The 15528-nt window shown below is 48.8% G+C and overlaps 1 protein-coding gene across 1 annotated transcript in view; it reads right to left on the bottom strand.

Moving 5' to 3' along the window:
- Positions 1 to 347: 347 nt before the first annotated feature.
- VAV1 (vav guanine nucleotide exchange factor 1) overlaps positions 348 to 15528 on the bottom strand; it is a 77994-nt gene continuing 62813 nt past the window's right edge. The window contains exons 23-27 of the mRNA XM_060181563.1: positions 14413 to 14529; positions 10512 to 10599; positions 8986 to 9100; positions 2562 to 2719; positions 348 to 634 (exon numbers count right to left, since the gene is read on the bottom strand). Of these exons, the coding sequence (XP_060037546.1) occupies positions 581 to 634; positions 2562 to 2719; positions 8986 to 9100; positions 10512 to 10599; positions 14413 to 14529 (532 nt within the window). The 3' untranslated portion in view covers positions 348 to 580. The remainder of the gene's footprint in view (positions 635 to 2561; positions 2720 to 8985; positions 9101 to 10511; positions 10600 to 14412; positions 14530 to 15528) is intronic.

Below are 15528 nucleotides of genomic sequence, written 5' to 3'. Positions count from 1 at the left end.
CTCTTCCCCCGTCTCAGTTTCTCTCTGTCCTATCAAATTTAATTAAGAAAGTTTAAAAAAAAATCTTTTTTTGTTTTAAAAAAGAAAGAATAGTTAACCCATGTCTGTGACCTTGGGAGAACCACTGCAGTTCCCAATGGAGGGAATGGGGACAAAGGACTCTGGGGGTGGGGACGGGGTGGAATTGCACCCCTGTTACCTTGTAAATTTGTAAACCAATATTAAATCACTAGTATGAAAAAGAAAAGAAAAGAAGAAAAGGCAGGGGTGTTGGGAAGACATCTCTCTGTCTCTCCATCCTTGGTCCCAACAGCCTTTGTCCCAACCCAATAAATGACACCAGCTCCTTTCATAAAGTAAAAGTCATAACTTTATTTTCAGCAGTGACCCCGGAGCCTTCCCAAAAGGGCCCCGAGGGAGAATCCGTTTATCATAAATTAATCCGGGGGTCTTTCCCGGGAACCTCAATGACTAGGTGCTGGCCCAGGAAGTCTCGAACCTGCAGCCGGGGACCTGCTGCTGCCCTAGCCCACTGTCCACACATCCTGGGTTTCTCATCTCTCTGCCGGTGCCTCAGGACTCAGCAGTACTCCGAGTAGTCCTCTTCCACGTAGTTGGCAGGGAACCAACCAACCTGGGAAGGGAAGAGGAGGGAGGAGGAGGGGGTGAGGGCCGTGCCCTCCTGCCACCAGCCCAAGAGGTTCACGTCCTGCCCTCACTAGCTGTCTGCCCCGCTCACCCTGTCCTGCCTGAGACTCCTTCATTCAGCTTCTCTCTGTCTCCAGAGAGATAATTCACTGTGTAACAGAGCGTAGGAGTTGGTGGTGTGTGGGCTTGTACACACACACACACACACACACACACACACACAGACACAGAGACACACACAGAGACACACACACACAGACACACACACACAGACACACACACACAGAGACACACACACACAGACACACACACAGACACACACACAGACACACACACACAGACACACAAGACACACACACACAGATACACACACACAGACACGCACACACAGAGACACACACAGACACAGAGACACACACACAGAGACACACACACAGACACACACACAGACACAGAGACACACACACACAGACACACACACAGACACAGAGACACACACACACAGACACACAGACACACACACAGACACACACACAGACGCACACAGACACACACACACAGACACACACACAGACACAGACACACACACACAGACACACACACAGACACACACAGAGACACACACACACACTGTGAACTCTACAAAGGCACCATGTTGTGTCTTCTTCACCAGTGTACCCAAGAGACCAGTAGATAGTCATAGTAGATTCTCAGTAAGATGCGTGTTGGCAGGGTGGGTGAGTGGATGGGGTGGGTGGGTGGGTGCTGGTGTGTGTTGAGTGGATTTATGGATGGATGGCTAAATGGGTAAATGTGGGAGGGTGGAGGGATGCTGGATGGATAGATGGATGGATAAGTATGCGGATGGAAGGAGGATGGATGGATGAGTGGATACTTCGATGGATGGATGGATGGGTGGATGAAAGGAGGGATGGATGGATGGATGGATAAGTGGGTAGATGGATGGATAAGTGAATGGATGGATGATGGAATAGATGGATATTTGGGTGGATGGATGGATAAGCATGTAAGTGGATGGTGGGATGGATAGATGGATGGGTATGTGGGTGGGTGGATAGATGGATGATTGGATGGATGGATATTTAGGTGGATGGATGGATGGGTGGATTAGCGTGTAGATGGATGATGGGATGGATGGATGGATGGAAGGCTATCTGGGTGGATGGATGGATGATTGGGTGGATATTTAGATGGATGGATGGATATTTGGGTGGACGGATAGATGGATGGATGGATGATTGGATGGATGGATGATTGAATGGATGGATATTTGGGTGGAAAGATGGATGACTGGATGGATGATTGGATGGATGGATGATTGGATGGATGGATATTTGGGTGGGTGGATGGATGGATGGATGATTGGATGGATGGATGATTGGATGGATGGATATTTGGGTGGGTGGATGATTGGATGGATGGATATTTGGGTGGATGGATGGATGGATGATTGGATGGATGGATGGATGATTGGATGGATGGATATTTGGGTAGATGGATGGATGGATGATTGGATGGATGGATGGATGGTTATCTGGGTGGATGGATGGATAAGCATGTAGGTTGATGGTGGGATGGATAGATGGATGGGTATTTGGGTGGACGGATAGATGGATGGATGGATGGATGGATGGATGGATGGATGGATGGATGATTGGATGGATGAATATTTGGGTGGATGGATGGATGAATAAGCATGTGGATGGATGATGGGATGGATGGATGGTTATCTGGGTGGATGGATGGCTAAGCATGTAGGTGGATGGTGGGATGGATATTTGGGTGGATGGATGGATGGATGGATGGATGGATGGATGGATGGATGGATGGATGATTAGATGGATGATTGGATGCATGGATGGATGGCTGGCTATCTGGGTGGTCACACTCACCCGGCCATAGATCTCTCCTCTCCACCAGCCTTGCTGTCCCTTCTTATTAAGGATCTTGATGATGTCACCTTCCTTCAGAGACAGCTCTGACCGGTCACGGGCGCAGAAGTCATAGCGAGCTTTGGCTGTGCCGAAATACTTGGTGCCACCCACCGACGCTGGAGAAAGAGGCGAGATGGGAAAGGAGCTGGGCACAGAAGATTCTCCCACCGCCGCCCACTGTCTGGGCGCTCGGGGGTCTGTGATTCAGGGGGTGGGAGTCAGGATGCTCGAAAGAGGGTAGCATTGGAATGAAGGGCCCCTGGATTCTCTTTCCTTGGGATTTACTTGTTTATGACAGGAGAGGAAAAGGGAGAGGGAGAGGGAGAGGGAGAGGGAGAGGGAGAGGGAGAGGGAGAGGGAGAGGGAGAGGGAGAGGGAGAGGGAGAGGGAGAGGGAGAGGGAGAGGGAGAGGGAGAGGCAGAGGCAGAGGCAGAGGGAGAGGGAGAGGCAGGCAAAGACTCCCTATGGTACATGTGATGCTGAGGATTGAACTCAGGACCTCATGCTTGAGAATCCAATGCTTTATCCATGGCACCAACCCCAAAGTCTTCCATATTTATTTATTAAGTAGAGAGACAGAGAGAGAGAGAGAGAGAGAGAGAGAGAGAGAGAGCACCAGTCTCCCCCTGTTGCATGGAAAACTGAGACTCCAACTCAGGACCTCATGCCTAAGAGTTCAATCCTTTATCCACCGGACCATCTTCTGGGCAATGTGATAGGAATTCTTTTTTTATTAGTGATTTAATACTGATTTACAAAATTATAACTGGGTTTAACTCCACACCATTCCCCCCACCAGAGTCCTGTGTCCCCGATTCCCTCCAGTGGAAACTGCAGTGGTTCTCCCAAGGTCACAGACAGGGGTTGACTATTCTTTCTAGAACTGTCTGTATTTATACCTATTTGCCCATTTTTTCCCCTATGGCCCTGTCTTCTCTTCCTTTCTAAGTCACATCTACACCTGTTACTACTTCTGAATGTCCTTTTTTTCCCCCTTTTTCTCTCTCTGGGTGCTGATGGAATTGGGGGTGAAAGGTTTTCTTAAGGTGACAGAAACATAATCCCAGAATCATCTTTCATCACCCAGATTCAAAGGAAGGAGGTAAAGAATGTCATTGATAAAGTCTAAAGGTGTGGAATGACAACCCTTCAGCTTCATTACTCGGGCGAGACCTTTCCTTTCATAGGATCCTCTAATTCCATTCCAGGCGGTTCACTTCCTCACCCAATCTGGTCCCCTACGCCTACACTGAACTTCTCTGTTCCAGTCTCTTGGAAACAGAGTTGGCAGTCAGCTGAGGTCAAGAACAAACACCTCATCTCAGACCCCTGCAAGCGTCAACCCGGCTTTGACCTAGCACGTTATGATCGGGCCCTCCTCAATCGCTATCGAACAGGCCATGGCCGGTGTGCCGCTATGTTCCATCGCTGGGGAGCCAGAGACGACCCGAACTGCCCCTGTGGCTCCAGACAGACTATGACCCACATAGTCAGCGACTGCCACCTCTCCAGATTCAAAGGAGGTCTCGAAACTTGACATCAGGCTCAACCTGACGCTGTTGACTGGCTACAGAAGAAGGGCAAACGCTAGAAGAAGAATAGGATTCTCTAATTCCATTCCAGACGGTTCACTTCCTAACAAAGTCCCAAAACCTAGATATAGACCAGGTTCCGTGAGAGAGAGCATATGTTCACACGTGTCCACAAACTAGGGCAAAATATATACCTGAAAGCAAAAGTACACTAGAGTCTGCAGAGAGTAGCCCCCCAACTCTTCATCTGCACTATTCCAGCCTTTAGGTCCATGATTGTTCAACAATTTGTTTGGCTTTGTGTGTTAACTCTCTTTTCAGCCACCAGGTTCCAGATGCCAGCATGATGCCGGCCAGACTTCCCTGGACAGACCCCCACCAATGTGTCCTGGAGCTCCGCTTCCCCAGAGCCCTGCCCCACTAGGGAAAGAGAGAGACAGGCTGGGAATATGGATTGACCTGTCAACACCCATGTTCAGTGGGGAAGCAGTTACAGAAGCCAGACCTTCCACCTTCTGCATCCCACAGTGCCCTTGGGTCCATCCTCCCAGAGGGATAGAGAATGGGAAAGCTATCAGGGGAGGGGTTGGGATACAGAGTTCTGGTGGTGGGAATTGTGTGGAGTTGTCCCCCTCTTATCTTATATTTTTGTTAATGTCTCCTTTTTTAAATAAAAAAAGCTATAATGCTAAAAAAAAAAAGACTCTAAAATTTGTTCATTTATATGTGTGAGAGAAAGAATGAGAGCGTCAGTCTGGTCATGTGTTGCTGGGGATTGAACTCAGGACCTCGTGCCACAAGTCCTGTGCTCTACCTGCTTCATCATGTCCCTTTAATAGCTTCCAGGGTTACAGCTGGGGCTCACTGCCAGCACTACTAAGCCACAGCTCTTCATCCCCACCCGTTTATATTGAATAAGACAGAGAGAAATTGAGAGAGGAGGAGGAGGAGCTAGAGAGGGAGAGCGACAGAGAGACACCCTCAGCCCTGCTTCACCACTTGTGAAGCTTTCCCCCTGCAGGTGGGGAACCAGGGGGTCCGAACATGAATCCTTGATGGGACCTTGTGCGCTTAACCAGTGCACCACCACCCGGCCCCCTTCCCATCTGTAAATTTCTTTAGCAGTTTCTGTATATTTGCAGGAAAACAAATCAGGGAAAAGTGTATGATATTGTTGACTGTAAACCCGATTTAGACAACTTTCCCATATTAGGGAGCTACTCTCTACCCTCATCCAGCTTTCTGGTCCTTTTCCTAGCCAAGACATCATCTCCCCAGATGTCCACCTGCATATCAGATTTCAGGGTCAGGAAAAGAAAAAAAAAACAAAACAACTAGTAGTCATGAGCCCTTTGGAATATAACTAAAATATGCCTACGAGCTATCTACAAAATGGAGACCCCCAACTCTTCATCTGCACTATTCCAGCCTTTAGGTTCATGATTAGTCAACAATTTGTTTGGCTTTGTATGTTCACTCTCTTTTCAGCCACCAGGTTCCAGATGCCAGCATGATGCCGGCCAGACTTCCCTGGACAGACGACCCCACCAATGTGTCCTGGAGCTCTGCTTCCCCAGAGCCCTGCCCCACTAGGGAAAGAGAGAGACAGGCTGGGAGTATGGATCGACCTGTCAACGCCCATGTTCAGCAGGGAAGCAATTACAGAAGCCAGACCTTCCACCTTCTGCATCCCACAATGACCCAGGGTCCATCCTCCCAGAGGGATAAAGAATAGGAAACCTATCAGGGAAGGGCATGGGATACGGAGTTCTGGTGGTGGGAACTGTACCCCTCTCGTCCTATGGTTTTATCAGTGTTTCCATTTTATAAATAAATAAATACATTTTTAAAAAAGAAAAAGAAAAAAAAGGTCATTTATTTCTTATTTTTTTATGGCAAAAAGAGAGGAGTTTATTCCACTAGTGGGCAGGAGGGTACAGGTTTAAATTGTATTTTTCCACATGGTGACATGTGGAGCAAGACAAGAGGAAAGCGCTTTCACAGGGAGGTGTCAAAAATCTCTGTGTCACAAAGAGACTCCGCAAAGGGGCTCGGAATTTATCTTGGGCAGATACGCCCTTCCCCCTGGAGCCGAACTTCTTAACAGCTCTTGTCACAAAGGGTCACCCCCTGGTGCTGTTTTGTTCAGCCAGTGAGGGTGTGGGGGGGTCACCAGTTGGCCCACCTGTCATCAGGACAACAGGGAAATGCCAGTGCAGGTTATAGTAAGGAATGACGTATCTATTGTCCGCCTCATTCCTCCCTTTAGATGATAAATTTATTCCTAATCTTCATGGGTTCATGCGCGGTACTTTTTTTAATAAATGGGGCAGAACACTTCAAGCCTTAAGTTTCCGCCTGGGATTGGATGACTCTGGCCAGAGATTTAATCGGGCAGAGGCCAAGGATCTTCCAGGGAGGGCGGGAGCTAGCTAGAGTTCTGGAAGCTGCCTCTTGAGCAGAAGTTCGGTTTAACCCAGTAAAAAGATGGTTTATAAAGCGCTTTGGTTTGTTGGATGTTTTTCCATAACCCTAAGAAATAGTGATATTTTCACTCTATGATAAAGATGATGAAAAACTGAAGAAGAAAAAAAGCAACTCAGGGAGGCTTCCAGGAGGTGGTGCAGGAGATAGAACACTGGACCCTCGAGCATGAGGTGCAGAGTTTCATCCCTGGTATCACATGTGACAGAGAGAGGCTTTCTCTCTCTCTCTCTCTCTCTCTCTCTCTCCCTCCCTCCCTCCCTCCCTATCTCCTCCCTCTCCCTCTTTCTCTCTGTCTGTCTCTCTCATTAATAAATTAACTTTTTAATAAATATTTATTTATTCCCTTTTGTTGCCCTTGTTGTTTGATTATGGTAGTTATTGTTGTTGTTGTTGGATAGGACAGAGAGAAATGGAGAGAGGAGGGGAAGACAGAGAGGGGGAGAGAAAGACAGACACCTGCAGACCTGTTTCACCGCCTGGGAAGCGACTCCCCTGCAGGTGGGGAGCTGGGGGCTCGAACCGGGATCCTTACACCGGTCCTTGTGCTTTGCGCCACGTGCACTTAACCCACTGAGCTACCACCCGACTCCCATAAATTAACTTTTTAAAAAAGAAATACAGGGAGATGTGGAAAACTCATACTGAAGTGTCCATATAAAATATCTTAAGGATCAGAAGGGAGAGAGAGGGTCTGGAGAATGCTTAGAGGGTAGAGTCATGCGTTCCCGGTGTGAAGTACCACATGGAAGGACCATGGAGGGTGGGGTCTCTCCTCTCTCAGCACCAGGCACAGCACCCAGGGAGCCCCATGGAGGGTGGGCAGGGCTGTGGGGTCTCTCCTCTCTCAGCACCAGGCACAGCACCCAGGGAGCCCCATGGAGGGTGAGGCAGGGCTGTGGGGTCTCTCCTCTCTCAGCACCATGGACAGCACCCAGGGAGCCCATGGAGGGTGGGCAGGGCTGTGGGGTCTCTCCTCTCCCAGCACCATGGACAGCACCCAGGGAGCCCATGGAGGGTGGGCAGGGCTGTGGGGTCTCTCCTCTCTCAGCACCAGGCACAGCACCCAGGGAGCCCATGGAGGGTGGGCAGGGCTGTGGGGTCTCTCCTCTCTCAGCACCAGGCACAGCACCCAGGGAGCTCATGGAGGGTGGGCAGGGCTGTGGGGTCTCTCCTCTCTCAGCACCAGGCACAGCACCCAGGGAGCCCATGGAGGGTGGGCAGGGCTGTGGGGTCTCTCCTCTCTCAGCACCATGCACAGCACCCAGGGAGCCCATGGAGGGTGGGCAGGGCTGTGGGGTCTCTCCTCTCTCAGCACCATGGACAGCACCCAGGGAGCCCATGGAGGGTGGGCAGGGCTGTGGGGTGTCTCCTCTCTCAGCACCATGCACAGCACCCAGGGAGCCCCATGGAGGGTGGGCAGGGCTGTGGGGTCTCTCCTCTCCCAGCACCATGGACAGCACCCAGGGAGCCCATGGAGGGTGGGCAGGGCTGTGGGGTCTCTCCTCTCTCAGCACCAGGCACAGCACCCAGGGAGCCCATGGAGGGTGGGCAGGGCTGTGGGGTCTCTCCTCTCTCAGCACCAGGCACAGCACCCAGGGAGCCCATGGAGGGTGGGCAGGGCTGTGGGGTCTCTCCTCTCTCAGCACCAGGCACAGCACCCAGGGAGCCCATGGAGGGTGGGCAGGGCTGTGGGGTCTCTCCTCTCTCAGCACCATGCACAGCACCCAGGGAGCCCATGGAGGGTGGGCAGGGCTGTGGGGTCTCTCCTCTCTCAGCACCAGGCACAGCACCCAGGGAGCCCATGGAGGGTGGGCAGGGCTGTGGGGTCTCTCCTCTCTCAGCACCATGGACAGCACCCAGGGAGCCCATGGAGGGTGGGCAGGGCTGTGGGGTCTCTCCTCTCTCAGCACCAGGCACAGCACCCAGGGAGCCCATGGAGGGTGGGCAGGGCTGTGGGGTGTCTCCTCTCTCAGCACCATGCACAGCACCCAGGGAGCCCCATGGAGGGTGGGCAGGGCTGTAGGGTCTCTCTCTCCCTCTCTCTCTCTCTTTCTCTGTAAAAATACAAAAACCAAACCAGAACAACCACTCATCCAGTAAGCACAGCGCGTGCACAGAGCCCTACATTGGTTCCAGTAAAAGGGGCCGAAGTAGACACTGAAGTACCCTTTCGATTCCCCGATGTCCCTAACTTCCCCAGTCCTCTAGTCACCCCTGCCCCACATCCTATAAGCAAGGAAACAAAACTGCACAGGCCCATCAAGAGCAAAGAGACAGAGGACCGTTGGGGGACCTCTGTGCCTACGGTGTCTGCAGGCAGTGGCTGTGAGGGGAGGGTCCCTCAGCCGAGACCTCCAGCATACCTGGGGCTTTGCTGATGGTTCTCCTCTCAGGCTCCTTGAAGGGGAACTGCAGGCTGGTGTCTAACGATTTGAAGCAATCCTTGAGTGAGTTCTGTTGATAAAACTCAACCAGTTCCTACAAGGACCGGGGGTGGGGGTGAAAAATGATATTGCAGCCGGACCCGCGTCTCAAAGAGGCTGCAAGAAGTTCATCATTCAAGGGCTCTTTGGAATGGTCTCCCCGATGGGTAGGTCCTTATCTCTTAAGACCACTGCAGCAAGGAAGAAAGAGATCTCTGCCCCATCTCATTGTCTCAAACGAGTTTCCCCGCACCCAGCAAGTAGGTCACCCAGTAGAGCACAAAAGTTACCCCATGTAAGGACTCAAGTTCAAACCGTGGGACAACTCGTGATGGTGTCCTCATGGAGAAAGTGGTTTAAGAGTGGTGGGGTGGGACTATAAGGTTTCTCTGTCTCTCTCCCTTTCTCTCTCTCTCTCTCATTTTTATTTATTTATTTATTCCCTTTTATTGCCCTTGTTGTTTGATTGTTGTTGATATTGATGTCGTCGTTGTTGGATAGGACAGAGAGAAATGGAGAGAGGAGGGGAAGACAGAGAGGGGGAGAGAAAGACAGACACCTGAAGACCTGCTTCACCGCCTGGGAAGCGACTCCCCTGCAGGTGGGGAGCCGGGGGCTCGAACTGGGATCCTCACGTCGGTCGTTGCGCTTTGCTTAACCTGCTGCGCTACCACCCGACTCCCTCTCTATCTCATTTTATTTATTTGTAGTGTTTTTTCAGTTTATTAATTGGGGGATTAATGGTTTGATAGTTGACAGTAAAACACAATAGTCTGTACATACATAACATTTCCCAGTTTTCCACATAACAATTCAACCCCCACTAGGTCCTCCTCTGCCATCAAGATCCAAGACCTGAACCCTCCCCACCCCCACTCCAGAGTCTTTGACTTTAGTGCAAGACACGGAGACTCCAGTCCAACTTCTTCTTAGTGTTTCCCTTCTGATTTTATTTACTTATTTATTTATTATAAGATAGAGACAGAGAGAAATAGAGAGGAAAGAGAGAGAGAGAAACACCTGTAGCCCTGCTTTACCAACTGCAAAGCTTTCCCTCCTGTAGGTGGGGACCAGGGGCTCGAACCTGCATCCTAGCACACTGTAATATGTGCCCTTAATCAGGTGAACCACCACCTGCCCCCTCTTTTTATTTTTTTTTTATTCTCTTTATTTATTGATTGCATAGATACAGCCAGAAATCGAGAGGGAAGGGGGAGATAGAGAGGGAGAGAGACAGAGGGACACCTGCAGCCCTGCTTCACCATTTGTGAAGCTTTCCCCCCTGCAGGTGAGGACCGGGGGTTTGAACCTGGATCCTTATGCAGAGTAGTGTGTGTGTGTGTGTGTGTGTGTGTGTGTGTGTGTGTGTGTGTGTGTGTGTTTCATCAGGTGTGTCACCACCTGGCCCCTCAGGTTTTTTTTTTAATTTTTAACCAGAGCCCTTCTCAACTCTAGCTGATTTTTACCTTAAGTCCCCGGAAAGCCTTCTTCTCTGTAATCCGGTATAGTCCTTCTGCTGTCATGATTTTAATGTGTTTGACCTCAACATTGTACCTGGAAAGAGGGGAGGGGGGAGAGATTATCTCTAGATTCTGGGTTTGGGAGACTAGGCCCAACCCCTGCCAAGTAGTCTCACCCCAAGGCAACACCTCTAACCAAAGAAGCCATCTTGACTATTTTTTTAAATTTTTATTTATTTAATTTTTTGAGAGAGATACAGAGAGAGAGAGACACACACACACACAGAGAAACACCAGAGCCCTGCTCAGCTCTGGTTTATGGTGGTGCAGGGAATCGAACCTGGGACTTAGGAGCCTCAGGCAGGAGACTCTGTTTGCATAACCATGATGCAGTCTCCCCTGCCCGCCATCTTGACTATTTCAGGGAGGAGACAGTTAAGGAACTCACAGGCTTCCTTCTCCTGCTACCAACCCTCCCTTGAACAGAAACACCCCTCTCCCCAGGAGTTTCTCTCCTCTATTCCTTTTAACCTATTCCTCTGGGATTACTTTACTGACTCACAGGGTGTTTGAGAAGTCAAAAAGATCTGGTAAATTGGGGGGAGGGTAGGTTTCTTAAATGGATGCATTGAGTCCTACCCTTGCCCCAATTAAGAAGACCATGGTGGTCTGGGAGGTGGCGCAGTGGCTAAGGAACTAGACTCTCAAGCATGAGGTCCTGAGTTCAATCCCCGGCAGCACATGTACTAGAGTGATGTCTGGCTCTTTCTCTCTCTCCTCCTATCTTTCTATTACTAAAATAAATAAAATCTTAAAAAAAAAAAAAGAAGACCATGGCATCCAAAAGAGTCAAGAGAAGAGACCCACTTCCATCAACAGAGTGGGTGATAGATTAAGAAGAAGAAAAAAAACAAACATGGAAGCCATGGACCAGAAAGGATACTGGGGTGAGGGAGGAAGAGAAATTTACTTCTACCAACATGACAGACCACACTAGAGGAAAAACTGGAGTAGACATCATTTCCACCAATATGGCGGACCATAATCTAGAAAGGAGACTGGATGAGACATTCACTCCACCAACCTGACAGACCACGGACCAGAAAGGAGACTAGAGGAGACACCACATCTACCACTGTGGTGTACCACAGGCTAGAAAAAGCAATAGAAAGAGACATGCACTTCTTCTCTCTCTCTCTCTCTTTCTTCCTTCCTTCCTTTCTTTTACAAGAGCTCTGTCTTATAGTTTATGGTGATATAGGAGCTTGAACTTGGGACCTTGGAGCTTCAGGCATGAGACTCTCTTTCCATAATCATTATGCGATCAACCACTTCCCTGAGACATCTATTGTCACCAGCATGACCACAGACTAGCAAGAACATTAGAGGAGACGTCAATTCTAACAACATGGTAGACCACAGTCTAAAGAGATGAATCCTAGAGGAGAGATTCATCTACACCAATAGGGTGGACGACAGGCTAGAAAAGGGATGGGAAGAGACAGAACTTCCACTGATATGGTAGACCCCAGTATAGACAGATTTGAAGAGACATCCATGTTCATTAATATCGTGGACTCGCAAGAAACCCAACACACCCATCCCAAAAGTACACCTATGTTCACAGCAGCACAATTCATAATAGCCAAAACCTGGGAAGCAACCCAGGTGTCCAACAACAGATGAGTGGCTGAGTAAGTTTCGGTCTAGATACACAATGGAATACTACTCAGCTATGAAAAATGGTGAATTCACCTTCTTCACCTCATCTTGGATGGAGCTTGAAGGAATCCTGTGAAGTGAGATAAGTCAGAAAGAGGATGAATATGGGGTGATCTCACTCACAGATAGAAGTTGATAAACAAGATCAGAAGGGAAAACACTGAGCAGAACTTGGACTGGAGTTGGTGTCTTGCACCAAAGTCAAAGACTCTGGAGTGGGGGGGGAGAGTTCAGGTCCTGGATCATGATGACAGAGGAGGATGTAGTCGGGGTTGGATTGTTATGTAGAAAACTGAGACATGTTATGCATGCACAAATGTACAAACTGCTGTATTTGACTATTGACTGTAAACCATGAATCTCTCAATAAAGGCATTATTTTTTTTTAAATGGTGGGGGAGGGGTGGTGGGAATTGTGTGGAGTTGTACCCCTCCTACCTTATGGTTTTGTTCGTTAATCCTTTCTTAAATAAAAAATAAAAAAATAAAAATAAAAAAATGGTGGGCCACAGACTAGAAATAACATGACAGCGACACTCATTTCTGTCAACATGGAAAACTAGTTACCAAGTTTAAAATGAAACAAAACACTTCTAGCTAAAGAAAATCCATTGCAAGTTCTCTGCTGAAAACTTGCTGAGTTCTCAAACAACGAAGGAAATCCCCAGAGGGCAAAAATAAGGATGAAACTTCAATAGGATTGCTATCCTAAGGGTGTTTGCTAAGCATAGAGTAAAAAAGGGCTGATTCCTGGGTCTATGGAGAGTAGACATCTGTGGACCATCCATTTCTCTCATGACCAGACTGCCCCTAAGTTACACCCTCAGGAGCAGAGGTGGACTCGAATGAGCCTAGATTAAAACTCCACAGAGCAGCAAAGTGGTGATGCTGAAGCTGGAAGATTGGTTGCTGAGAATCCCCAATCAAACATGGGTTATCATGGGTGGTGGGCTGATCAAAAGATAAATGTCCTCAAACATGAATTCCAAGGGACATATGCACTCCTGTGTTCACAGCTGCATTATTCACAACAGCCAACGAGTGGGTTCAGCCTAAATGTCCATCGACAGATGACTAGCTAAAGATGTTTTGGGATGTGTATATACCCCATGGAATACTACTCAGTCATCAAAAAGATGATATTGTGTCCCTTGGGACAAAATGGATGGAACTGAATGTGGTGATGCTTATGGAAATAAGTGAAGAGATGAAAGACAGCTACCGTATGGTTTCACTCATATGTGCACTCTAGAGATCATATGTACATGAACTTGCAAAAAAAATTTAAAACAAAAACAAGCAAACTTTCTGTAAGTTTGGGAGAACTTTGTAAGACTGTGAGAATTCAGATGGTGGTCTTTCTTTGGGAGGTCGGAGGGTGAAGACAGAACTTTGGTGGTGGGTGTGGTGTGAACTAGACCTTGTCATCTTATAATCTTGTTAGCCCACTATTAAACATAAATTTAAAAAATGAAAAAGGGGAGCCAGGTGGTAGCACAGCAGGTTAAGCGCATGTGGCGCAAAGTGCAAGGACCAGTGCAAGGATCCCAGTTGGAGCCCCCGGCTCCCCACCTGCAGGGGAGTCGCTTCACAGGCGGTGAAGCAGGTCTGCAGGTGTCTGTCTTTCTCTCCCCCTCTCTGTCTTCCCCTCCTCTCTCCATTTCTCTGTCTTAGCCAACAACGACGACATCAATAACAACGACAATAATAACTACAACAATAAAACAACAAGGACGACAAAGGGGAATAAATAAATAAATATTTTTAAAAAATGAAAAAAGAAGCATCTTGACAGGATCTGACCTAAGAGAGAAATGAACTTGTGGGCAACCCAAACAGGAAAAAAAAAAAAGAAAACCTGCATTTTCTTCAAACAGAAGAATTCTGGGAGAAGGGGAGACAGCATCACGGTTCTGCAAAGAGATTCTCCTGCCTGAGGCTCTGAGGTCACAGGTTCAATCCCCTGTGCTACTGTCTGTCAGAGCTCCGCAGGGCTCTGATAAAAACAAACAAACAAAAAGCATTCCTGAGGGACAAACCAGCCACGGAGTGCAAGGAACTACACATAAGAGAGAGAAGTCGGGGGAGAAAGTTGACGCTCAGGACCTGTTAGGACTCTGAGTCCTGAGTCCCCGCAGCACCCTGGCCACCAGAGGTTGGGGTGAGTTTGAGGGGCGGGGATTACTTAATGCTGATGGCAAATTCCGCCGAGTCCTTCACCCTCTGCCGCACCAGGAAGGTTCGTTCAGAACGGTTGCTGAGGATGTTCTCTGCCTCAGCACGCTCCATCGGGCCGGCGTACCTGTCAAAGAGAGAGGTTAGTGTGGATGGATGCATGGACGGATGGACGGATGGATGGATGGATGGATGGATGGATGGATGGATGGATGGGTGGGTGGATGGATGGATGGATAGAAGGATGGATGGATGGATGGATGGATGGATGGATGGATAGAAGGAGTATGGATAGAAGGATGGATAGATGGACAGATGGATGGACAGATGTATGGATGGACAGAAGGATGGATGGATGGAGGAATGGATAGAAGGATGGATGGGTGGATAGAAGGAGTATGGATAGAAGGATGGATGGACGGACAGATGGACGGACAGATGGATAGATGGATGGATGGATGGATGGACGGACGGATGGATGGAAGGATGGATGGATGGATGGTAGAAGGATGTATGTATTGAAGGATGGAGGGATGGATGGATGGATAGATGGATTGAGGGATGGATGAATGGTAGAAGGATTATGGAGAAGGATGGATGGATGGATGGTAGAGGATGTATGGATAGATGGATGCATGGATGGTTAGAAGGACAGATGGATGGATGGACGGATGGATAGAAGGATAGATGGATGGATAGAAGGATAGATGGATGGATGGATGGATGGATGGATAGATAGAAGGATGGATAGATGGATGGATGGATGGATGATAGAAGGATGTATTAATAGAGGATAGAGGGGTGGATGGATGGATAGAAGGAGTACGGATAGAAGGATGGATGGATGGTAGAAGGATGGATGGAAGGTAGACAGATGGATAGAAGGATGGATGGATGGATGGAAGGGGATGGATGTGTTGATTATGGATGAACAGAGAGAAGCAGTGGGCAGAGTCCCAAAGGCCTTGAAGTTTCTGTAAGTCATCTACGTGTCTGGGCCCCCTGAGAGAGGCCACCATGCCTTCCAACCCATGACCCACATTGGTGAAGGCCTGGGTTCAACAGTCCTTAGGAACTAAGATTCACCTTGGGGTGGAAGGGTGGAAGCATGGATGGATGGATGGAT

Source organism: Erinaceus europaeus, chromosome 23, assembly GCF_950295315.1.
Source record: "Erinaceus europaeus chromosome 23, mEriEur2.1, whole genome shotgun sequence".
Lineage (NCBI taxonomy): Eukaryota > Metazoa > Chordata > Mammalia > Eulipotyphla > Erinaceidae > Erinaceus > Erinaceus europaeus.
This window is presented reverse-complemented; position numbering and strand designations above follow the sequence as displayed.